The sequence below is a fragment of the Microtus ochrogaster genome, chromosome 16 (genome assembly GCF_000317375.1).
Source record: "Microtus ochrogaster isolate Prairie Vole_2 chromosome 16, MicOch1.0, whole genome shotgun sequence".
In the NCBI taxonomy this organism is placed as follows: domain Eukaryota; kingdom Metazoa; phylum Chordata; class Mammalia; order Rodentia; family Cricetidae; genus Microtus; species Microtus ochrogaster.
This window is the reverse complement of record NC_022018.1, coordinates 38,214,430-38,238,339: the sequence shown is the minus strand read 5'-3', so window position 1 is coordinate 38,238,339 and position 23,910 is coordinate 38,214,430. Positions and strand designations below refer to the sequence as shown.

Below are 23,910 nucleotides of genomic sequence, written 5' to 3'. Positions count from 1 at the left end.
AGAAAGGAAGGGAAGAAGGAAGGAAGGAAGGAAGGAAGGAAGGAAGGAAGGAAGGAAGGAAGGAAGGAAGGAAGGAAGGAAGGAAGGAAAAGGCCTTTGTCATGCGTGGATAGCCAAAGAGGATGATTGGAACAACATTGTTCTTTACTGGCTTTTTTTGTTGGAGAGGGCTGAGAAACACAACAGTTTGCTTTTAAAAATTAGAAGAAGCCAGCAGTTCACCTTCTACGTTCATGTATCTCCGTTTGACAGATGGTCTAGTTAGACTTCCCTGAACTGGCAGCTTTCACATTAGACCCTGAAGTCCGGTTTTCATGGGTCTGAATGAAGCACTGTTCCCAGGGTTGTGAACATATCCGAAGGCTTTCATTTGCTGGGCTGGGTTATTTACTCAGGTGACTGATTCTGCTTGACGTCACCCACAGCTCAGGGAGGAGTTGCTCCTGCTCCCACCATTCCGAGGTCAAGGCCAACCCTTTCCTTCCTGGATTCTGTCGGTGGGACCCTGCCCTACCTCACCCCATGCCAGTGCCCACAGCCCACAGTATAGGCTGTGCTGCGTGAGAATTACTCCTGTCTGACCAGCGACACGGGGCGTTTTCTCTGTGTTTAGAGCACAGGGAATTCGAGAGAATCTGCAGTTGAAGAGAAATAGATCTATTTGCAAACGATCTCTAAAATTGATCCTTCATTATGCTGGTGAGATGGCACAGCAGATAAAAAGACTTACCAGTCTGGTGATCTGTACTCAGTTTTCCGCACCCACATGGTGGAAGGAAAGAATCAGCTCCACACTCTGCTGCGCCACACTCACACTAAACACACAAAGAGACATAAGATGTTATAATTAATCTTTTACGCTCAAATAGGGAGATGTAAATACTTTTAGTATTTCTTCTAAAAATCTTTCTCTTTGTATTCTGTCAGGAATTTTTATTCTCATCTCTCCCATTAAGAACCTAGTTAAAATTTAACAAACTCATTTTAAATCATTATAATTTTGTTTTTATACTATTAGACATTAGGTTGAAGTGACCAGAAAGTCACTTTGGCATGGCCATAGCAACGGGATACAAAACCACTATTCAGTGTGCAGTTTTGGTTATGTTCCATGTGTGATGTTATGAATTTACTGCTCTGAAGCAGCCACAACCCCCAAATGCAGGGATGTGATTATAGTGTAACATTTTGTTCTAATGTGAAGCAAAGGATTGCGACTTTGTAGCAGGGATGCATCAGAGATGGTCCTCAGGGAAACCTTGCTTCCCTGCAATGAAGCCGAATGGCAGAAAACTCCCACAGTGGCAGAATCACAGAATCATTTCTTCTGGCACTTCCTCCCTTAAGTGCACATTGCTTTCCTGAGTGGGGTTTTTTTTTTTTTATTGAGCCCTAAATTCTTCTGTTCTCAAGCTAGAGAACCAAAAATAGAGGGAAGGCTCCACATACCAGCTGGAGGACAGAAGTGTCAGTCGGTGGCCAATGACACAAACACTGACTACAGTATTGTTGAAGTCAAGGGGGGTGTCACTTTTACTGTCACTGTTAAGGTTAAATCCATTTCTTAATTGATTTTTGAAGGATAGTTTTTATTGAATGGGTACGAAGGAGGGAGAAGGCAAAATTGTACTTATGGATTAATTTCCCATTCTGTCATCTCACTGCTTCCAGGAGAATTGGGATGTGGCCCTGAAGTGGGTTTGAAATACGGGACAGAAAGGAACTCATGCCCCGGCGGTGGGTGCTCACCAATATGTGTGGTTGGATCCTTTGGCAAGTCAAACTCTAGAGGAGACAAGAGTATGAAGTATATGATGAGCAATGAAAACAGGCATCCAAGCAATGAATCTTGACCTCATGTAGAGAGTAGACTGTAGAAAGAGAAACACTCTTGGTAAGAAATGAGCCGAGAGTTCTCGATATGTACTTGTCCTTGAACCAGCTAATTAGGATGGTTTTTCCCTCCAAAACTGAAAATTAAGAAAAATCAGAACAGTACTGAAATAGTGTTGCCTGGTGTCCTAGCTTGCTTTCTGTTACTGTAGCAAACAACACAACCAAAATGTGAGTTGGGGAAGAAAGGGTTTTTGTTTGTTTGTTTGTTTTTGCCTTACTTCTCCTGACTGCACTGGCTCCTCAAGGGAAGCCAGGGCAGGAACTGTGGAAGACACTGCATAATGTCTTGCTCTCAATGGCTCGCTCTGCCTCCTTTCTTATACAGCCCGGGACCGTCTGCCTAGGGGTGGTATTGCCCACAGTAGGCTGGACACTCCCACATCAATCATTAATCAAGAAAATGCCCTCAGCGCATTTGTGGGAGGCAGTTCCTCAGTAGAGGCTCCTTCTGCCAGGTGATTAGTTTGAGTCAGCTGAAAAACTCTAACCAGCAGGCCTAGAAAACTAGGTCTCTGAGAACTATTTGACTTTACATGGTTAACAGCAAAAGGTTAGCCCACTCTAAAATACTATCAGTTATATACATTGATGATGTGTGTGCATATTTATTTTTAGAAATGACATTTATTATAGTTACAGATAAATTATGCTTGCTCAATTTTGTTAATATAGATTTTTAAAATACATAAAATACAAATTTATAAAGAATTGTCATAAAAGGAAAGGGTAGGCACCGGCAAATACATGCATATTTTTAAATGAATGAATAGACAGTTCTGAATGAAATGAATTCTTTTGTTCATCTCAGTCAGAACTGTGAATGCGGCAGAGGAGCATAAAATCCTGATTCATCCCTTTGCAGGATGATGGGAATGGTTTTAAGAATTCCTTCTTTAGCAGCTTTGAACCTGACTTCTGTATTCACAGGAAACAAATGTCATTTTTGGACGACAGGTAAAGTGCATCCATAGACCAGTGTCCTGTTTTAGGAACTCCTCCAGAGGACCTAAAAGACAAAGTGAAAAGGCTTCCGAATAAAGGCCCACAAGGTTGCTAGGCAGGGAGAGGAAAGGAGAAAGGCTACTTCTGTTTATCAGAGATGCTTCAGCTCCTCTAGATGTCAGTATTACACAGGGAAAAGAAACTATAAGTAGCCTGTGGTGAGGAATGGAGGCCTTGCATTATTTAAGTGGTGAAACACAAGTGGCATAATTTCAGGAAGGAAGAGCAGCCCTGCGTAGTGACTGGCTCCTGTATCTTTAGCACTGACAGTTTCTGCGCTCGGCCAGGCCAGACTCTGCCTGAAGAGTGTGGGCATCTCACGCTCACACTTGCCAGCGGATACTCGTGGCCTGACTGGTTCCACAGAGTTTTATGGCTAAACCTCTACATATTTTGATGGGTTGAAATAAATGAACACACACCAGGTTTCATCATTCTCGGGTCACTTTCAGTCCTCTGTAGTGTCTATGCCACACAGGACAAATCCCAAAGCCTGGTGCCTACCAACACAGCAGACGTTCTCACTTCAGAAGAGAAATTACCAAGAGACATATAAAATGCCATCAACACAATTTGCTCAACTGTCTTATTTGACTAGCTTGATATAGATTTCTCAGAATTAAAATGAAATGATCTCCTTCTCCCCTCTTCAATGTTAATTCCAGTCTTTTAGCTAACGGACCCACATCTCCCTTGCCGTGTTAATGTTTTTTATTGTATGCTCCCTGCTCTTGCTCTTTTTATTTTATGGTGCCTACTCTGCAGTAGATCCCAGTCAGAGTTACTCTCCAGGTTGGCTAAAATCCTTTTCTACACCAGGAAAGCAGTACAGATTATGCTGCTGCTTAGAGAGCAAACCAAATAAAGAAACGAACTAGAATCCCGACTTCATTATAAAAATGAGGTTGGTAGTCAGCCCCTCTCTTTACAAGGGAGTTGACCATGCAAAGTGCACTGAAGAGTTTCTAGTAGACTTGGCTGTGCTCAGTACATGTTAGCCATCATTGTCTTTCTCGCATCTCCATCATCATGACCACACTATCATCATCATCTTCTTCATTGTTACCACCATCATCATTATCACCATGTGATGTCTCTAGTCTAAGCACCCTGGCCATCATAAATCCAACACCTAGAAGAAACAAACTGGCAATAAGAGTTCAGTGAAGTGTTACAAGGGACACTGGTATTGGCGTAAGTGCCAAGTTCTGGGCCCACAGACAGAAGTAGCAACTGTGTAGCATGAATAATAAAAAACCCATAGATAGAAGTTAGGGTTCAACCCCAAAACCAAACAAAGCAGCCGAGCAACTAGAGAAATCTTACCTCTATCAAGGCTGGGTAACCGCAACACTAAGCAGTTTAAGCCTCTCATTTTATATTTTCTCTAGTTCTGGGATTAAAGGTGCGAGCCACCACCGCCTGGATTTGTTTCTGCTTTCATCTTGTGTAGCCCAGGGTGGCCTCAAACTCACAAAGATCCATCTGCCTCTGTCTCCCAAATTCTTGGATTAAGAATGTGTGCCACTACTGCCTGACCTCTAGTGGCTTAGCTTTGCCTCTGGTCTTCAGGCAAGATTTATTTATCAAAATATGAATAATATACCACTACACAACTGGACTTGCGTAAGGAAATTAAAGGGCATTTTTTTTTTAAATTACCATCTCTGTACTTGTGCGAAAAAGTGAGAGGCTTTCTATGGCTTCGATCTCCATCCTTGGCTTTCTACAGATGTACTAAATGTGCCTCTGTGTGGTGAGGCGTCCACCTGGGAAAAGGAAGAATTCTGAATTAGAAGTGTATTTGCAATGTGTCTTCATCCCTACAGTCTGCACGATGGAATATTTCATATTTACAAATCCCCCTTGGCCAAACTGTGTTCTGCTCCAAAGAGTGGAGGGACTCATTTTCTGTGACTTCCTATGAGTGTATCGATTTACAATGTATAACTCACAATTTGTGTGGATTAGGTTAATCTTCACCTCTTGCAGTGTGTGGAAGGGTTTGTTATGCTAGTCTGGGAGAAGCTGGGACTGAGAGAACAGGTAACTGCTTGGCAGAAAGGCATCTTCTAAGGAAAGAAAAAGCCAGTTGTTAAGAAGCTCATTGCCTTCGTCTCCAGGTAGTTTAGGAAACTCATTCACACGTGTTCTCAATTTGAGTTCAATTGATAGGTGAGCCAAATCCGAACAGCTGAAATGGAGATCAAGGGCGGCTTACACATCACCATAGCCTTTAATGAGATCATGAAGATGGGCTACCTTCTACACAGGACAGAATTTGTTTGAAAATAGGGAGCTCGTTTTCTTTGATACTGCTTTGTATATAGAGTTCCACTGATTCAGACTGTTTTCCACTTTACATGACTACCAATTTTTGTGTATTTCCCCAGGTTTGAATTGTATAATATAGTAGTGTCAACTCGGAACAATGTTTCCCCTTACTTCTGAGAAAATTTAGTAATTGTTGAAGACATTTTGCTTTATTAATAGTATTTTTAATTAGTAACATTCCAGATAGACAAGAATGGGGTTGAGATTTTTATTTTGCATAGCAGGGTAAATATAGTCAGTAGTAATGTCTTATGCACTGTAAAGCTAATTAAGAAATTAAAATTCGAATGTCTGGAGTCATTTTTGTGGTCGTCACAGCTGGAAGACAGGGTTCTCCTGGGAGAGGCCGGGTGTGTGACACTAGACATCCTATCATTCAGTGATGCACTTTACATGAAGAACTGCACAGCCTGCGTCACTAGTGCCGAGGCTAAGCAGTGTGTGCACTATAGGTAATCGTAATGGCTTGATTTTACACCCACAGGCTGAGGAGAACGTGTGGTCCAACCCTGCATTGAATGAAAGGGCAATTGTTGCCGGTGGAAAGTCACCAGCCCTCACAGGTAACAAACATCCTTAGGAGACTCAGTGGGTATGGAGAGAGTTCTGCTGTTACTCTTACTCGGAGGAAATCACACATTCCTAAATCCTATGGGGAGGAATGTTGTTTTTATTAACTTTTTTTTTTTTTTCTGATTGGCTTTGGATTTACCAGTGACAAGTAAGAAAAATGCTTGACACACAATTTTCAGCGTCAGCGGGGCGTATTTCATTCTGCTTTGTTTTTGAAAACTTAAATCTGCTGTTGAAAAGAAGCCAGACTAGAGATGCCATTAAGCGAAACCAAAATTAAAATGATCCTGTGAATTTTTCATTAACGTGTTTTGTGTTCTGTGGCTTCTTAGAGAAACCTGACCAGAAAAACCTAGTCTCCTCCGAGAAGGAAAAGGTTACCAAACTCAACAAGAAAAATGCTGAGAAGAACAACTCCTCTGAGGTTCAGAGGAGCTATGTCATATGTCATCAGGAAAGACAAGACAAGGTAGATTTTGTTCCAAGGGACCCCATGGAACTAAGAGAGAATGCAGATGGAAAAGATGGTCCATGCATAGAAAGTCTGGAGAGACAAGAAAGCAACACCTTGGGGGATAACCAAGACACTGAAGATAAAAATGGATGCCCGTTTCTCAAAGGAGGGAAACGTGGGCTTCCTTCTAAGGAAGAGAGCAGAGGACCAGAAGCCGAGAACACAGTTTCAACAGCGGCAAGTGAAACAGTGCTGGACAAATGTTCACCTGGAAATCAGCACGTGGACGGGATGAATGGTGGCCCATCCTCTGAAAGGTACTGTCACAGTATCACACATCCACAGCTGGGCTCTCTCATAGGCCTTTGTGCTGTGGTATTTGATGCCATTTTGAAGGAAAAATGAAGGTGGTTTTAAAGGCAATGTTTAGGAAGAGCTCCTCTCTTATATTGATTTTTCATGGCTATATTTTCCTATTATTCTGTTATTCCTCTTTCTTTGCACCATTATTTTTAGTTATTTCCACTCTACCTCTGCCCCTCCCTCCTGCTCTCAAGTCCTTCTTCCCTCCCTCCTTTCCTTGCTTCCGTCCACTGGGAACGGAACTCAGGGCCTTTTTCATGCTAAGCCTGTGCTTCCTCCCTGAGCCCCATTTGATCATTTTTAAGTCTTACACTAACACTTAAATACAAAGATCACAAACTTTGATATCATCAGTAATCAATACTCTATAAAGAACAAGTAAAAAGTTTTGCTGCTTAGAAGTAAAAAGTATATCCTTTCTAAGGCTAAGAATTAAATAATGATTATGTTGAGTTGTAAATTAAAAACCCAAATCTGAAAGAGTTGACCTAACCCATTATAGAAACAATCCATTGGTTGTTTCTTCCCTAGCATTGTAGGAAGTAGATAATTGATTAAGCTTCTTCCTTAAAATTAAGAAGCGTCTTATACAAATTCAGGAATGTTTGTATCCAATTAAAATTAGCTGCTCTAAGTATTGTATTTGCTTAAGGTATAATTGTTACTTAGCTTTAATATAATCTTGAATAAATATAATTTCTATATATTAAGCACTGGTCATTATTGAAGTCAATCATAACGGGATTTGCTCAGGAAGACCAGCAGCTGCCAGAACATGCCAATTAAGCCACCAATAATGGTTCTTCTGTGGCTGTCAATCTTTAGAGAGATCACCGCTCCTTTTCTATAATTTCTCTCTTCTGTTGTTAGGTTTCATAAATGACCACTTTTGGACTCACAGTGAGGTCCCTGGAAGACTCTCTGTGTCTGGTAATCTATTTAGATTTGACGTCCTCAACTGCTGAACTGGTCACTTCTGTCTGTGTGGCAAAGCACATTGTCTTCCCCAAATACCATCCTAATTAAGTTTCGGTTCTAAGAGTTTTGACAATCTGGGAATTTTTTTTTTCCTTGAAACATTGAGAGCTGCAAATGAGTTTTATTTTCCAGGTGCATCAGTAATATAAAGGCCATTTCTACACCAGGAATCCTGGGAAATTCAGCATCAGGATCCACTTTCCAGAATGCTGAACAGACAGAGTCTGCTGGCAGCAGTAAGCGCAGAGTGGCAGATGAGTGTTTCCTAAGTGAGGACAACAAAAAGAGCAGAATAGATGACGTGAGAGTCGGGGAAGAGCCCACGGTCAGGACAGAGGAAGCCAGACAAACCTGGAGCCAGGATGACAGACCCCAGGAGGGAATGAGCATCCATCCAAGAGAGCAAGCCCCAGCGGTCCTACTAGGTAGGAAATGCTTTTTGTTCTGGACTTTTAAAGTTTCCTAACTATCCACAGCAAGCATTCCAACTGAATTTCCCTTATCGTAACAGTTCTAAAGAAATGTATGCTCTGTGATTATGTATTAGTGTGGTTAACTTGAACACTCTTTGTGCAGGCAAAAGAAACAGTCCTGTCTGCTGTCTGTCTGTCCATATCTATCTATCTATCTATCTATCTATCTATCTATCTATCTATCTATCTATCTATCTATCTATCTATCTATCTATGGTGTGTGTGAATGCATATTTATATATATGTGATGACTATAAACATGTGTGTTCAGGGTGTGCACTTGTACATTTACAGAGGCCAGAGGAGGACACCAAGTGTCCTGCTCTATCATTTCCACCATATTCCTTTGAGACTGGAGCTAGGCTAGTGACCATCAACTTAGGGTTACAGGCACAATGGCAGGCTTTTTACATGCCGCTTCGGGATCCTAACACATGTCTTTAGGCTTTGAGACATGTACACAAAACACATTTACCCATAGAGCTGTCTTCCCAGCCTGAACAAAATCTGAAGCAGTGAATGACTCCTGAGGAATTCTCTCCTGATTTTATTTCAGAGTATATTCATGGCATGAGAAGTGAATGTTTAAATCAAATTAGATTCCAAGAGAGTTGTGCTATCTGAATATAAAAATGTTAAATTAGTCAAACAAAATTAATATTACTATTTGATAGTATACCTAGAACAAGCCAAGTGATTAGGAAATATATATTGGATAAATACCACGTTTAAAGAATACAGCTGTTTAGGAACAGGGTAGTGGTGGTTCACATCTTTAATCCCAGCACTCAGGAGGCAGAGGCAGGCAGATTTGAGTTTGAGCCAGCCTGGTCTACAGAGTAAGTTCCAGGGTAGTCAAAGTTACACTGTCTCAAAAAACCAATAAATGAATAAATATACAGAATAAAGAATGTAATTGTCCCCCCCCCCTTTGTACCCTTGCCGTATGTGTGCAGTAGCTGTTTGTAATAAAGAAATGGAGAAGAGCAAAGTCATGGACAGCAACAGTCATGGGAATAGGAAGAGCATCAAAAATATTACTAAGTAACTATGCGTGCTAGTCTTCATGCTGATGTGGACGATCACTTAAATACATCAGATGGAAGGTGGAAAGCGGGAGAAGAGGGATAGCTGTAGCATATAGCTTATGTGGTTTCATTGGGGGTTTTATTTCCATTCAGCCAGGAAAAATTCATCTCTGTGCTCTAAATGCCTCTGAAATAAAGCCCAAAACATTTTAAAAAGTAACGTACAATATCAAATAGTTCAGTGACACAAGGAAATAATTTATCTTTCTCCATTTCTCCCTCTCTGCTTTAATTAAAATATGAATTATACAGGAGCATTTTCCAAAAAGATGAATCCATTAATTTCTCATGATCAAATGAAAAATGGTTTCAGGCTTGAAAGCATTAAAAAAAAAAAAGTCACGCTGGAGATCAAACCAAGGATCTCGTCCATGCTAGGAAAGGGCTTTTCTGCTGAGCTTCAGCTCCAGTCCCAGAAGTGTTTGTCTGTCCTGGGATTGCAGATTTGTTTACCGTCCTGCATTTTTTAAAAATCACCCCAAAGAGTTTGTGAATGACTTTATTTCCCAAAGATGCTTTATAAGATATTCATGAGTTACAGACCACTCATATGTGAAATGGAAATGTGTATTCCAGGGTCATTAGGGATAAGACAGGTGGCTGATTGCGTTTTAGTTTTACACGAGCCAATTTTCACTAGGAGACATGCTGCTCGCTGCTGAAAGGCCAGACTCCTTGACGGACAGCCCTTTCCTTCTCCCCTTACAGATGATGTCCCCGCTCCTGCAGCCCCATTTGATCACCGGATTGTAATGGCCAAACACGCTGCCGTGGACAATCTGTACGCCGTGAGCAAGTCTGAGATCCTAGGAGGGTGAGTGAGGCCCAGTTTAAACAATGCCTCAGTAAAAGCAGACAGTCTCCCCAAGGCAGAGCCCAAGATGGTGGAAATGTTGCTAGTTTCGAGAACTGCAAACACTAAAAGCAAACAGTTTAAGAGATTTTAACCATTTTTGAAAATTGTCACTTGTCCTGGACAGTTGACATGGTAGCTATACTTCCTATTTAGCAACTGTTTTAGTTGCCCTGTCATGATGTCTGAGAGTAGGAAAAAACCCACCATGAGTCACCAGAAGAAGGTCCAGGAACTGTCCAAATCCAGGTTTAGCCCTTAAGAGAAGAAATAGGAATGTATCCAACCTATGTTATTTCCAGTGGCCTGGAGTTCATCTTTCTCTCAATCTAGCCGGTTTTCCTTTTCTGTGGTTATAGCTTCCAAGCTATTACCATGTTAGTTGATTGCTTTCCTCACAGAAGAACTCAACTGAGTGTCATTGAAGTGCACACTGTCTCTTAAAGAAGGAACAGTAGAGGTCATCGGGGTCAGGGTTACACTGGGGGACCTTTTTCCCTCCTACTTCGTCCACAGTCTCCCAATGACTTCCTGTAACTTAGAGCCTACACAAAAAAAAAATTTACTACCATTGCACGTTTTTGTAAAATAGAAAGCAGCAAATTGCACGCTATACACAATTAGCACATGGAGGGTATGCATGATACCTCGGTGTGGTTTCCTCGGGATGTTAAGGGGTGACCAGCTAATTCTGTAAGGTTGTGTCTTCTCCTCACCATTCCACAGTCCTTGGCCCTCTGCCATGTAGAAACACCTGAACTTTGAAATAATTCCAAGGGTTTGTGCTGCTTTGGGCTTGTCAGTGGCTCCTTTTAAAGTTCTCATCTGCCTCATTGGCACAGTAGGATTTGAGGTCGGTCATTGGTTGTTGTGGGCTCACCTCAACATTGGTGGCCATGCTGTACTGGAAAAAAAAAAAATAGGTTAGCAGAGCAAATGAGGTGTGCACCACGTCCATGCTGCCTGCTAGTGGTAAGGGTTTATTATACAGTAGCTTATCTTTTACTTGGAGGAGATATTGAAACAGGTCAATACCACAGGATTCTTGGCAATTTTAACCACTGTCCTTAATTCAAAATTCAAGTGAAATTTTGTATACACCTATAGGAGACACTGACCAAATTTCTCTGCCCCAAACAGGAATAAGGATCAGCATACTGCCGAGGCAAATTAACTTCTAAGATTTAGGTCAAGACGACAGACACAAATATAATTCAAGACATAAGATTTTTCATTCCCTTTATGTAGCAGAGATTTGTGACAGGCAATGCTTCTGACGTGGAAGACTAACTAAAGACAAGCACAACTTCCTGGGGGGGATATAGGTGACCCCTAGATCTCACCTTGGGCCAGTGCTGCTCCAGATACCGAGACATATTTGCAAGTGTGCTCACTCAAGAGACAAATGACTGGGAAGGCATACTGTCCACCTGGTAGGGACCGATATGGGGCCCTGCAGACTACAGTGCCTCACTGAACCGTCTGTTGTTTGGCAGGGGGCGCTTTGGCCAGGTTCACAAGTGTGAAGAGAAAGCAACGGGCCTGAAGCTGGCTGCTAAAATCATTAAGATCAGAAGTGCAAAGGACAAGGTAAAGGCGTCGGGAGGTGTGTCTCCTCTCCCTCTGGGCCAGTCTCCATCACAATAATTCACTCTTTCCTTCTCCTCAGGAGGATGTGAAGAATGAGATTAGCATCATGAACCAGCTGGACCACGTGAACCTCATTCAGCTCTATGATGCCTTTGAGTCCAAGCAGGACGTCATCCTCGTCATGGAGTAGTAGGTGTCCTCTCCCCTCCACCTGCTGCCACACACCTTCTGCCCAGCGCTCATGACTCAGACGGGGCCATGGGCAGTGCACTGTTGGATCTGAGATGCAGGAGACACGAGATCTTGCTGCCAGAGTCAGAAGGGAAACTGTTTCCAAGTGCAGTCTCCCAGTGTGACTCACTGATCAGATGCAGCAGGACAAAATAGATGCAGCCTGTATCTAGGCTCTGTTCTCCCAAACCAAGGTTGGGTGTCTTGTGCTATACTGATCACAGGTGACCATGAGTTGCTAAAACCTAACAGAATGAAGCTGGGGAGAGGGGGTGGTTAAGCATTCAAGAACACAAAGCACACGCCAAGCCCCTGATACTAAACAGCTCCATTTCAGAATCCCCTCTGCAAAGACTTGATTGGCTCAGGTGATAGAGTGCCTGCGAAGCATGTGTGATGCCCTGCTTTATATCCAAAGTCCTACAAAGTGCTACACCAGCACACCCACCACCAAATTCAAGTAGTTTTAATGCTTAACAGACACTGAAAGTTGGTTTGTTTTGTTTGCCATGGTATATGAGGCTTTTGGAAAACAACTGTATCCAGTATCAGCCACATAGAAATACTTTGCTATTACTCTTAATCTAAGAACTCAAAAAGTGAAGACCTTGACTCACTTCCTGTCAACACTGGAATCCCATCTCAGTGTGTCCTTGAGTTCTCTTCATCCCCAGTATCTGTTATGTGGCATACATGAATTCAGCTATAGTGCAGTCACCGATGACAGGGACTTTGAGACTTTAGTTGTGTCACATTGAAGGTATAGACATAAGGTATACTGAAGGTATCCACATAAGCATCATGTAACCCATACAGTAAAGAAGGCAAGGAAATAACTGCGCACACACATTATATAACTGTTGCGACAGCTATAGGCACTTGGGCAGCGACTTCGCACAAGATACACATGCGGTGTTCATGGAGTCAGGATTCAAAGTTCCACCTCTTCCCTCTGCAGTGTGGAGGGTGGGGAGCTGTTTGATCGCATCATTGATGAAAACTGCAACTTGACAGAGCTGGACACCATCCTGTTCATGAAGCAGATCTGCGAGGGGATAAGGTACATGCACCAGATGTACATCCTCCACTTGGATCTCAAGGTACGGCATGTTTCTCATCCTGTGAAATGTAAGGCCTCCTTAGCTCTTCCCCCATTATGTACCAGCCTTGGGAAGGTGTGTTGTCTCTGGTCATGTTTTTAGGAATTAACAAAAATCTGAATTTTTTCCTTTCTCTTTTTGTTTGTGTGTTTTTTGAGCAGTGTCTTGCTTCTTCACCCAGTCTAGGCATGAACTTCTGAGTTCAAGCTATCCTGTCAAATCCAGCCTCCCTAGCTGGTGGGACAAACTCACATCACACCACGTAGCAAAATCAGGATTTTTATCTTAAAACTGTCACCACTTTTGGGGGCTAATATTCGCATGCCCATCTTTAGAGTCCCTTGTTGAGATTATTATAAATTAACTTTATTAAATCAACACAGGAGATCATTTCCCTAAAAGTGTAGGATTAAAACAAGTGTCACAATATTTCTGCCATCTTCTTACTATCAGGGTATACGGTGGGAGTATTTTAGTCTTCAGTTCCCAAGTTGTAGCTACCATTTCAGATTTGAGAATCCCCAGTAGCCTCTTGAATTCTTCTAGGAAACTCTGGTTTGGGATTTACTGTCCTATGGGTTTGCTAAAACACCGAGTAGAGGCTGTGGAAAGCAGAATGCAGGGCAGCTAGAGGGTGGGGCTGCACTGCCAAAGAGAAGCAAGGGCAGTTGTTGACAAATCAGAAACCTAGAGGGAAGCCAGTCCATTTCCTTCCTCCTCTTTATCTCTCTCTCATTATGAGAGTCTCCAGAACTGGATTGCACATCACTTTAGATAAAACCAGTGACAGGCTGAGCCCTAACAAGCCTGGTCCAGTCTATGTTAGAGTTAGTATCACAGAGTGCATCTTCTTGTGTGGCTTGATCATTTTCTCATTTCTCTGTTTTCACAGCATGACAGTGAGATAAATTGTGTATTCTATGTAACATACCATATATTGTAAGTCTCCAGGGAAGGTACAGCTGAATAAATCTGGCCTCCTTAAATAGGTTTCCATGGGCCTCTCTTCCTACAACTTGGCTTCCCTCACGGTCTTGATTTATGCGCCTTGCCTTTCCCACTCACAGTTGCGCAGGAGGAGGAAGGAGGGGAAGTGGTACATAAAACGACCAAGTCAGAGGTTAAAAATCATTAGCAAAGTCCTTGGCCACAAGCTGAGTATGATAATGTGCGCGTCCAAGGAGTACTTTTGTTCACTGTGGATATTCCACAAACAACCCTAAAGGGATTTGATTGGCAACTGGAGCCAGGAGCTGACCTATCATAAGTCAAATGACTCCATCTGTGGCTTTGTAACATTAATTGAAGACTTACAATGGGCAGTTTTAGTTATGGCTTATATAGAAAGATAACAACAAAGGTGACAACGGGATGAGTCACGAAGGAGCAGGTTTCCTTAGAGAGTTCCTTGGAAGGAAAAGGCTGAGGGTATTGAGCGTGTATCACTTCGGGGAGTCAAGGGATGACTTACAATGATTCTCCTTTATAATTTTATTTCCTGAAAATCTTATCTGAGATGATGGACGTTGTAAGTTTTAGTGTCATAGAAATTATTTTTTTTGAAGTGCCCTCATTCAGATTCTGCAAAAGAATATTCAGGATACCGTGGTATTCTTTGATAATAGGACAGCTTTTACTTGTTCAAGCCATAATTTAAACATGACTCCAAACTACCCTAGTGAGCACCCACCTCTGTGTAAAATGGCTTTTACTCCCAGACATCTGTTTTAGAGACATTTTAGGGAAGAGCTTCCAAAGATATTACACACAGTAAACTGGGCGGTTAGACGTTGATATGGAGACACTACATCATTTCATAAGGTGTGTCTGGGTTTCTGCCTCACTTGGACCTCCTTTCCTCCAGACAGGATGTGGAAGTGGATGTGGCCCATGTAAAGGACAAAGATGGAATCCTGGGTACCTGGCAATTTTGCTATGCCCAGCTCTTAGCGGAGTTGAAATTAGAATTTAAGAGTTCTTGGCTCTTCTTAGAAAATAGTATTTCTTTTTTTTTTTAATGGACGATCTTGGCTTTAAATGAGATTACTTATTTTTCCCAGACTTAAGGTTTTCTATCCCAATAAATATAGCTACATCAGCAGGACATTCCAGGGACACCGGGTAGTAGTGCTGTAGCTTGATTTCGTCCCCTCCCCGAAGCCTGTCAGATTAGCAGGGCCAAGTTTTACTAGCATCTAACTCCAAGGGAACACTTAGTCAAGGACTTTAAGCACTGAGACCGAGCTCAGCAAAACCTTGGAATTTGGAGATGAAGAATGAGCAGGAGACAAAAGCCTTCCTTTAGCATGCGACTTTCCCATAGACAAAGCACAAGGGAAAAATCTAGAGGTCAAAAATGTTCGCATTATATTGCATATTCAGCGTGGTTCTTTAAGTGAATCAGGCCATTTCTCTTGGAACTCGTAAATCTTGGGGGAAATATTCCTCCAAGAAGGAAATATACTTAATACTTTAACAGGAGAAGGGCTCTGTCAGTTCTGAACTGGCCTCCACCAGCCCACTTGGAAAATGCTGGAACAGCCTCCCCTCTCTTTCTCTCCTCTAGAAGGCCCCTGCCTGAACTCATGCATTATGGCAATCTGTAAAACCATGAAGAGGGACAGTTAGGGTAATGCAAGGTTGGCAGGCTACCCACAACCTCAGCCACCACATAATTAAAGGAGAAAATACCCACACAGACAAACCAGCCCCCAAGTAAAAGGCCTGATATGTTTTTCCTGAGCATCTTGTATTTTTAGTTGTGGTTCAAGGACAATTTGAGTGAAAGATGGTTGTTTTCATTGCTAATGTGTCTCTTTCTCCTGGCAGCCTGAGAACATCCTGTGTGTGAATCGGGATGCTAAGCAAATAAAAATTATTGATTTTGGATTGGCCAGAAGGTATGTCTGTTTGGATGTAAGTTCAGGGATAGAGGTAGGGGGTGGGAGGCAAATTCATTCTTTGCAAAGACTATCTGCTATGGCCCGGATCTCATGCCTTCGTTTAGAATTAACTTAATAAAAATTAATTTTACCCTAACCCCGTTAGATTTGAGATCTAAGCATTGAGAAGTTTCTGTAATGCATATAATAAAAATGAGAAGTGAAAACCTAGTCCATTAAAGCTTGTTAACTTATAATGCATTAATTTAGAATCTATGTTTATCCTGATTTTATATTTGTTTCATTTATAAAGGGGGAATTTACTTTAAAAATGTTAGTAGTTTAAACAAGACATAGCCGGTTCTGATGTCTTTGGGAAGCAAATGATTTACATGGGCGTATGAACAGCTCGGCACACTAATGCACAGACAATGGAAGCCCTGGATTGCTCCAGCATTCGGCAGTTTGGAAGGGTTGGTGCTGGCCATGTGCATGGGAAGAACCGTATCAGGTCCCGTCACAACCTTGTTCAAATGTTCCAGTTATCTAGAATGGCTTTCTTACAACTGTTTCAGAATATTAAGGTTGTATAGGATTTGTTTTTACTTTTGAACCCCTGGAATGTTAATCACCTTTTGACACTAGCATGGTTGTTCAATTTCTGGAAAAAGTGTATTTATTTTTTTGTCTGCTACATAATTGAAGTTAGTTTTGCCTTAGGGATGGTGCCTGTTTTCGATGTTCAGTAGTTTTGATTGTCGATTGACCTATCCAACCCTCCCACCTTGTTCCCTCAATTTCAGATACAAACCCAGAGAGAAACTGAAGGTGAACTTTGGAACCCCAGAATTCCTCGCCCCTGAAGTTGTGAACTATGATTTTGTTTCCTTTCCTACGGATATGTGGAGTGTGGGTGTTATCACGTACATGCTGTAAGCAGCTCTCCCGTTGTTCATATGCTCATCCTTAGCCTGTGAACATTCGAGGAGGTTCCACTGGGATGAAAAAGCCTTGACTTCTAGAATAACAATAATAATGTTCTTCTAGAATAACCCAGTGCCATCTCCCATTGCTTAGGTTATGTTAGTCTTCTAAATGGAAGGAGTCAAACCTTTCCTTACTATATCTTAAAAAAAAAAAGGATATGCATGTCTTCTCCACAGGTCACTTTGAGTACCAGGATAGCAGCTAAGAGTCCTAAACATAGTTTTTGTTTTGTTTTGTCTTGTTTTAGATCTTAGATATTGATCTCTTTGGATCAGTGGGCACTGATCTGCTTGGATCGCACCTCAGCAATGACCTCTGGGGTTTGCTTTCTGAGTATGTGGCAGTACCTTGTCTTGCCAGCTGTAAAATACTTGAAAGGAAAATTTATTTTATTATTTGAGCTTTATTCAGGTACAGCTACAACCATCAGTGCTGCAATTGCTTAACTGGGAGTTGGGATGGGAGACACAGGCATGTTCCTGGCTGCAATGATGTATTATATACTTACGGTTTATCAATATTTTCCTGTTTTTATTTTTCAATGGCCAAACTAAAAAGTATTCTGTCTATAAAACATACAAAAGTGTTTAAGCCATCCTCATCCTCAATTCTGTGTCCTGTAGACTCAGTGGCTTGTCCCCGTTTTTGGGAGATAATGATGCAGAGACGCTGACCAACATCCTGGCATGCAGGTGGGATTTAGAGGATGAAGAATTTCAGGACATCTCAGAGGAGGCCAAGGAGTTCATCTCTAAGCTCCTCATTAAGGAGAAGAGGTAAACCAAGTTCATCTCGGGTTATAGGAGGACTAGGGATGACTAGGTGCAGTGTGCACCATGGAGTTAGTAGATCCCATCCCCTCCATAACATCCGTGACGCCTGTGCAGGCTCTGAATGCAATGAGATTTGAATCCTTGACCCAATCTGCTAGTGCCTAGGACTGTTTCAGTCATGAGATTGGATGGGACTGAAAAACTTGTTTTGTTTTTTTTTTTTTTTTGTGACTTTTGTATTGAAGTTCTGGCAGTCTGGTTGACCTCAGGTGACCTGTCCTCAATCCCTTATATGTCTATCAACATTTATGGGCCAGACAGTGTCATCTGTTTTTTGAACATCATTTCTTTTCATCAAAGCTCTTAATTCCCAGAGGGAGAAGTTTCTATTATGACCACTTTATGATACGACTGTATGTTGTTAGCCTATTGCTAACAACATTGCTAGGAAGAGACCAAAATGACACTAAACAGAAGTTGGTCTTCCTCCAAGCTTATGCTCTAGACTTTCAGATAGCCTTTATTTTCCTCTCATGCTAAAAACACGTTAATTTAAATCTTAATGGATGAACATGCATGATATTAAAATATAGGGGCTTGATTTTAGATTCATGGAGTAAGAAGGGCACTGTGAGCAGCCTCTTTAGATGGCTTTATATCTGAACTGTGTGATGGTATGTCACATTTAAGATCTTCAGAGCCGATAGCAGCTGCTTTATTGTCCCACTAATAAACAAGACTGTGAAGGAATAGGAGAGGATGCTCTGGGGAGCAGGAGAAATACCGTAGGTAATGGGTAATGGTGGTAGGTGGGGGAGTCTTTCACTTGAGCAGTTAACTGGCCATCTATCCCTAGGAAACAGGTCACAACTAGCCTGGAGCTCAGTTTGTGCACCAGGCTGGACTCAAACCCATGAAGATCTATCTGTCTGTATCTATCTCTCAGGTGCTGAGATCTAAAGGCGATACACCACCATGTCTGGCAAGATAGGTCTTTTTAGAAAGAAATGATACAAACCAGTTCCTAAGACAATGGGGCCAGATCCGAGTCTCTAAAGCAGTGGTTCTCAACCTTCCTCATGCTGTGACCCTTTAACACAGTTACAGTGACCCTCAATCATAAAATTATTTTCATTGCTACTTCATAACTATAATGTTGCTACTGTTACAAATTGTAATGGGAATAATTTTGGAGATATGATTTGTTGAAGGGGTTGCATTTGAGAGCTGTGCTTTGAAGGGTGAGGAGACCTGGCCGAATAACAGCATTAGTCTGAGAGGAAGGACAATCCATGGAGTTAATTTGTTTCTACTTCTAGGCAAAATAACAGCCAATACTGTTATTATTTTACATGTATGGATCCTCAACAATGTAGAGATGGAAAAATGACAACTTTTTCAAACTTTGGAGGATGAACAACTCTGTGTTTACTTTGAACTGTGTGCATGTGTTGCATGTGTTTTTAACTCCTGGATACTCCTGTGATAAATGCACCAAAACTCCTTCATTCGAAAGTTAGCAGTCTTTCAAAAGACTTCCCATGCATACTGCTTCTCTATTCATTGAGAATTGCTGGAGCATTTTATTCCTATAATTAAGAAATGTGCATTTATTTCTCTGTTTAGAGTTCAACTTATGAAGCTCAGATGTCATATCACAGAATAATTACTTATATTTGAAGAAACATTCAATTATTCATAAGAATTTGATTATTGTCCTGTTTGTGTTACCAATGTTGTTACCGTGGTTAGAGCTGATAGTCCCCTCTGGACATTTCTATCACGCAATTCCAGAAGGCAGGCTTGAACGTGAGTTAGCCACTCTACCAAAACCTATGAAACTGCAGAGGGCCAAAGAGAAACTGCGGACGCAGGCGTCATTTAGTGGGCTTCTCTAACATGCTTCTGAATTTCCTTCCAGCTGGAGAATAAGTGCCAGCGAAGCTCTCAAGCACCCTTGGCTGTCAGACCACAGACTCCACTCCAGACTGGCCCAGGTGACCATGCTTCCTGTTTTCTCTTGGCTTTCCATTTGCCTATCTCATCGGTTTCTGTAGTCAGCTCAGCCTGAAGCGAGATTTCCCATGTGTTTGCTCACAATTTCAAATCTGTGCTAGAAATACGTTGCCTAGGGTGTTTTAATTGAGATAATAATATCATCTTTTACATATGTTTCTTAGACTGCTTCTAGCACTAGGGAATCATTGTATCTGTTGTAAAGTGTGTTGACCACAAACTCTCCCACTTACACTGATACATGGCCTGGGATATAAAAAACAGTCTGGAGGAGATATGCTAATGTACATTTAGGAAGATTCTCTCCCTAAAACAAAAGTCACAATTCTAAATTCTCTGTTTACCTTGTGCACTTTTTTTCTCCTCTGGGCACCAACTCATCTAATGCTCAACCTGGTATAAGCCTACCCGTCTTCTATTTCTTTCTTCTCAAAGTTCTGCATCTTGTGTATTTTAATTGCATGAGGAATTTCTCCAGCTATCTTCATCCCACATTGCCCTGGCCCGGGAGACCTGCTCCTGGAATTGCTACAGTAAACTCCTAACTGCTTCTCCGCTATTTGCTTTTTCCTGCCAAATAACAACGAATTTTCGAGATAACGCAAAGGCAGATGCACCACATTAAGTAGCCTTACTTAACATTTAGGCTTAACTGGGATAGGTGAGCATGGAGATGCTAAGCAGCCCACCTCCCGGCCCCTAGCTTGTAAGGATGTCTCTAACGGGTACACTGGCTGGGTGGCTGATTCCCGGCCTGGGACTGTAATCCTCTCTACACTCCCATTTGCTCCTGCTCTTCTCTTCACCGTCCGCACTCTTGGGGTTTGGAAAAGGACTCCTCTCTGACCAGCAAACCTTGGAATGACTGCTTCAGATTCTCACTTTTTCCACAGCCAGTTTTTATTGAAATTAAATCTACATCTAAATTCAGCATCAGTACTGAGTTTTATTTGTGTCTGAATATACCTTTCCTTGATAATTGGTACTGATGGCAAATAAAAATAGACTTATTACCTAGCCAGTACCTCACCCAGACTGCATAAACTGCTTATTAGGGTGACCAACCTATTCTGAGCCCATTTTCCACCAATGTATTTTTAACCAGGAGTCTAAATACACTTTGACATGTCAGGACAATATAGAAGCGACAGCAAGGAATTAATGACATTATACAGGCTAGAAAGTGTTTAAACATATTTTAAATCATGTGACCACAACTACAAAAAAATCACCTTTTTTTTGTTATCCCACCCAACTGGTGACACCTGAAGCAAATAGATATCATAAGAAAATAGTTTTTAAACTCGCTGTGCATACAGCTAGTTATTATTAAAGTCATACATGGAGCTGACTCTAACTGCATTACAAGGCTTTACACATGGAACCCTCATGCTGACCTCATTAACCTGGCATTGTTAATTACTATTGCCACTGTGTAGATGAGAACACTGTGGTGGGGTCAGGAAGTGCTGGAGCATCGACAAAGCTTTACCACGCTCCTGATGGCTGGGAAGAGGCTTGGAGCTTGTTTCCAGACCCACGCCAGTACTATATGTGTTTGGTGTTCCTGGGTGCCTAAATGCAATCAGTACTTTTTATTTTTCAATAAAATACAGGTTGATCATCCCTTATCCACAATGCTTGTGACCTTAAGTATGTCGGATGTTAGATCTCTTCAGATTTTGAAATATTTGCATGTGTAAGATGAGATACCTTAAGCATGGGACCCAGTCTTGGTATGGAATCCCCTTGTTTCATGTACACCCTATGTGTACCGTCTTCAGAAGGTTGTGTGCAGTGTGTTTAGTGCACCTGCATTTGGACTATTAGCACATGAAGTCAGCTGTGCACTTTTCTACTTTAGAATCATGTCGTTGGAACTCAAACGGTTTTAGATTTTGAAGCCTTTCAAATTTCAGATATTTGGATTAGGGATATTAAACCTGTTGAGACTTAAAGTTTTGTATATTTGCTTTGGAAACAATCTGGTTCTATGTTCTCTAAGAATTTACATTGTGTCTAAATGTTAATTCTCATTGAAAACTGCCAGTTGGCCTAACATTTATTTCAAAGTACTTTGTATTTTCTTATTTATCTCTTTTGATTGTTTTATGCTTGAAAGCTATTAATTAGCTTTTGATCGGTTGAACTGCCCATTTTCTTTTAAGAAGCATGTTTTTCCTCTCCTAGAAGTTAAGGCCTGGAAGTTCTCTGCCTTCTGTGTAGGCTTAAAGTGCCACACTGTGATTCTATTCTGTCTTCCGTCCCCAACCACACACAACACATCCGCATCAGAAGCAGCTCCCCTCCACTCCCCCCCCCCCCCACCACCACTAGCAGAACTCAGTAGGCACTCTTCTGAAATTCCTCAGTGCTCTGCAGCCAGAGGAAAGAAATGTGAGCAAGGATGGTGTGGCTTCTCTCCTGGAACAAAACTTCCTTCTCCCCTTCTTCCCTTTCTCAGATCTCCTCACTTTGTGCCTGTTCTTCCCCTAGTGAACAAAAACAGACCACAGGCTAACACCCACTGCTGTTCATACTAGCAAAGGATTTCCTTATTCCCAACATCTCTAATGGTCATCTTTCCATCCACTATAACACACATACAACATGATGAAGTTCTTGTGCTAAGTTTTCTTATTTGACACCACAATTATAATCTCATTAGTATTGCTCCTGTGGAGATGTAGTCCAATAGGTTCACTTTGTGGCCAGGAAAAGACAAAAAGAGCAGGCTAGGGTCCTATCCCTTCCGTCAAAGTCATGACCTTTAAGATATATTAACACTCCCAAGTAGCACCACGGGCTGGAGACTAAGCTTTTATTTAGCACATGGGCCTGGGGGAAGGGCAGTTAAAATCCAAGCTATGTCATGACCATCCCCATCACAAAGTCTTCATACTCCTCCTGCTGTTCACACGAAGGCAACACACCAGCAGACACAGCTATTCTTATACACCCTAAACTCCAGTCTTGTCTCTGTCCCTATTTGTCACATAGAATCCTGTTAACTAAGGCTGATGCCCAATGCCACCTCCTTTACAATGGCTGTAGAACCCCATCCGAGACCTCGGCTGTCTTCTTTAACCTTCCCACGCCCCTTAATATCCCTTCCTCTACTCCACTGATCTTACACAGAGGCAGCCCATTCCTTTAGTTGTCCTAGCCCCAATGTCATGAGTACTAGCTCTTTTGCTTTGCCAAAGTGGACTTTGAACAAACATACATTTGTAAATTAAATGCAATGAGGGAGGGAGTGGATTGACCCTGGCTTCAGTGGAAGAAAGAGAACCGATCACGGGCTGTCACTGTAGCGTGAGGAACAGGTGTGTCTATCAGAAGGTTGCTGACAATTTTAGCCTCTTGGATGTCTCTGGAAGACCACCACGAAGCCAATAGCAAATTATCAGTTCCTCACATGCTCTGCTATTGTAAGTCAGAAACCGATAAAAAAAAAAAAAAAAGCTGTTCTAATCCTTCCTCCAACATTTCTGTTTCCCTAGAAGAACTCTAACTCTGGTGCACAGAACCTCACGACCAAATAACTTGAGGAGTGAGCCTATTCTGAAGGTTGGTCTCAAGTTTCCCCCACCTCCTCCCATGGGAACAAATAAAATTACATTGGTTTGGGGATAATTGGGATTGTACCCCAGGAAAACTAGATTCCAGTCATCATGAAAATGTACTCCTCTGGTCTTGGGACTGTTTGCTGAGTGGTGTCTGTGAATTGCTTACATGAATGGCGTAGGAGAGAGAAGCTGGGCGTTTCTTGCACAGATATTGAGAGACACAGGCAGTGTTTGGGCTGGTGGGTAGGGGAAGGCTCCAATCAGATTACTGTGTTTTCTTCTTTCCAGCTTTACCAGGTCCTGGGAGAGGAAGTGGATTGTAGGTATTGTGTGGATTGTAGGTAGTCCACTGCCCCAGCTTGCTGAGTAGCTCTGCTGAGATAAATGCAGGCAGAGACCTGAGACGTCTTTGCACACTGGGCTCCAGAACTTGTACAGAAATTGTCTCAGGTTACCCTTATAGTTGTGATACCTAGGAGAATGAAGTAGTACACCTAAGACTATTCAGACTTTACCTAAAAAACAGTGGGGTGAGATACTCTGCTATTCTAGAAGCTAAAGTCTACATTCCCCCACACAGCAGCTGCCTCTGACCAAGGTTGTGCTTTCTGACCTCAAGAAACACAAAGTCAGGTCTGGCTTCTTTGCCCCATGCTTAGTTTTGTTGGATTATTAAGGGACAGTTTGGGGGCATGCCTTCTTTTATATCAATAATAAAGAGTAGGCATATTCTAGAGAAGACAGAACA

General features: G+C 41.9%; 1 protein-coding gene across 1 annotated transcript in view; it reads left to right on the top strand.

Moving 5' to 3' along the window:
- Positions 1–23,151, top strand: part of Mylk4 (myosin light chain kinase family member 4) — a 70,098-nt gene extending 46,947 nt beyond the window's left edge. The window contains exons 2-11 of the mRNA XM_013349105.2: positions 5,717–5,795; positions 9,870–9,975; positions 11,511–11,604; positions 11,684–11,793; positions 12,794–12,935; positions 15,765–15,835; positions 16,621–16,749; positions 17,428–17,580; positions 19,499–19,574; positions 23,097–23,151. Of these exons, the coding sequence (XP_013204559.1) occupies positions 5,717–5,795; positions 9,870–9,975; positions 11,511–11,604; positions 11,684–11,793; positions 12,794–12,935; positions 15,765–15,835; positions 16,621–16,749; positions 17,428–17,580; positions 19,499–19,574; positions 23,097–23,138 (1,002 nt within the window). The 3' untranslated portion in view covers positions 23,139–23,151. The remainder of the gene's footprint in view (positions 1–5,716; positions 5,796–9,869; positions 9,976–11,510; positions 11,605–11,683; positions 11,794–12,793; positions 12,936–15,764; positions 15,836–16,620; positions 16,750–17,427; positions 17,581–19,498; positions 19,575–23,096) is intronic.
- Positions 23,152–23,910: the final 759 nt, after the last annotated feature.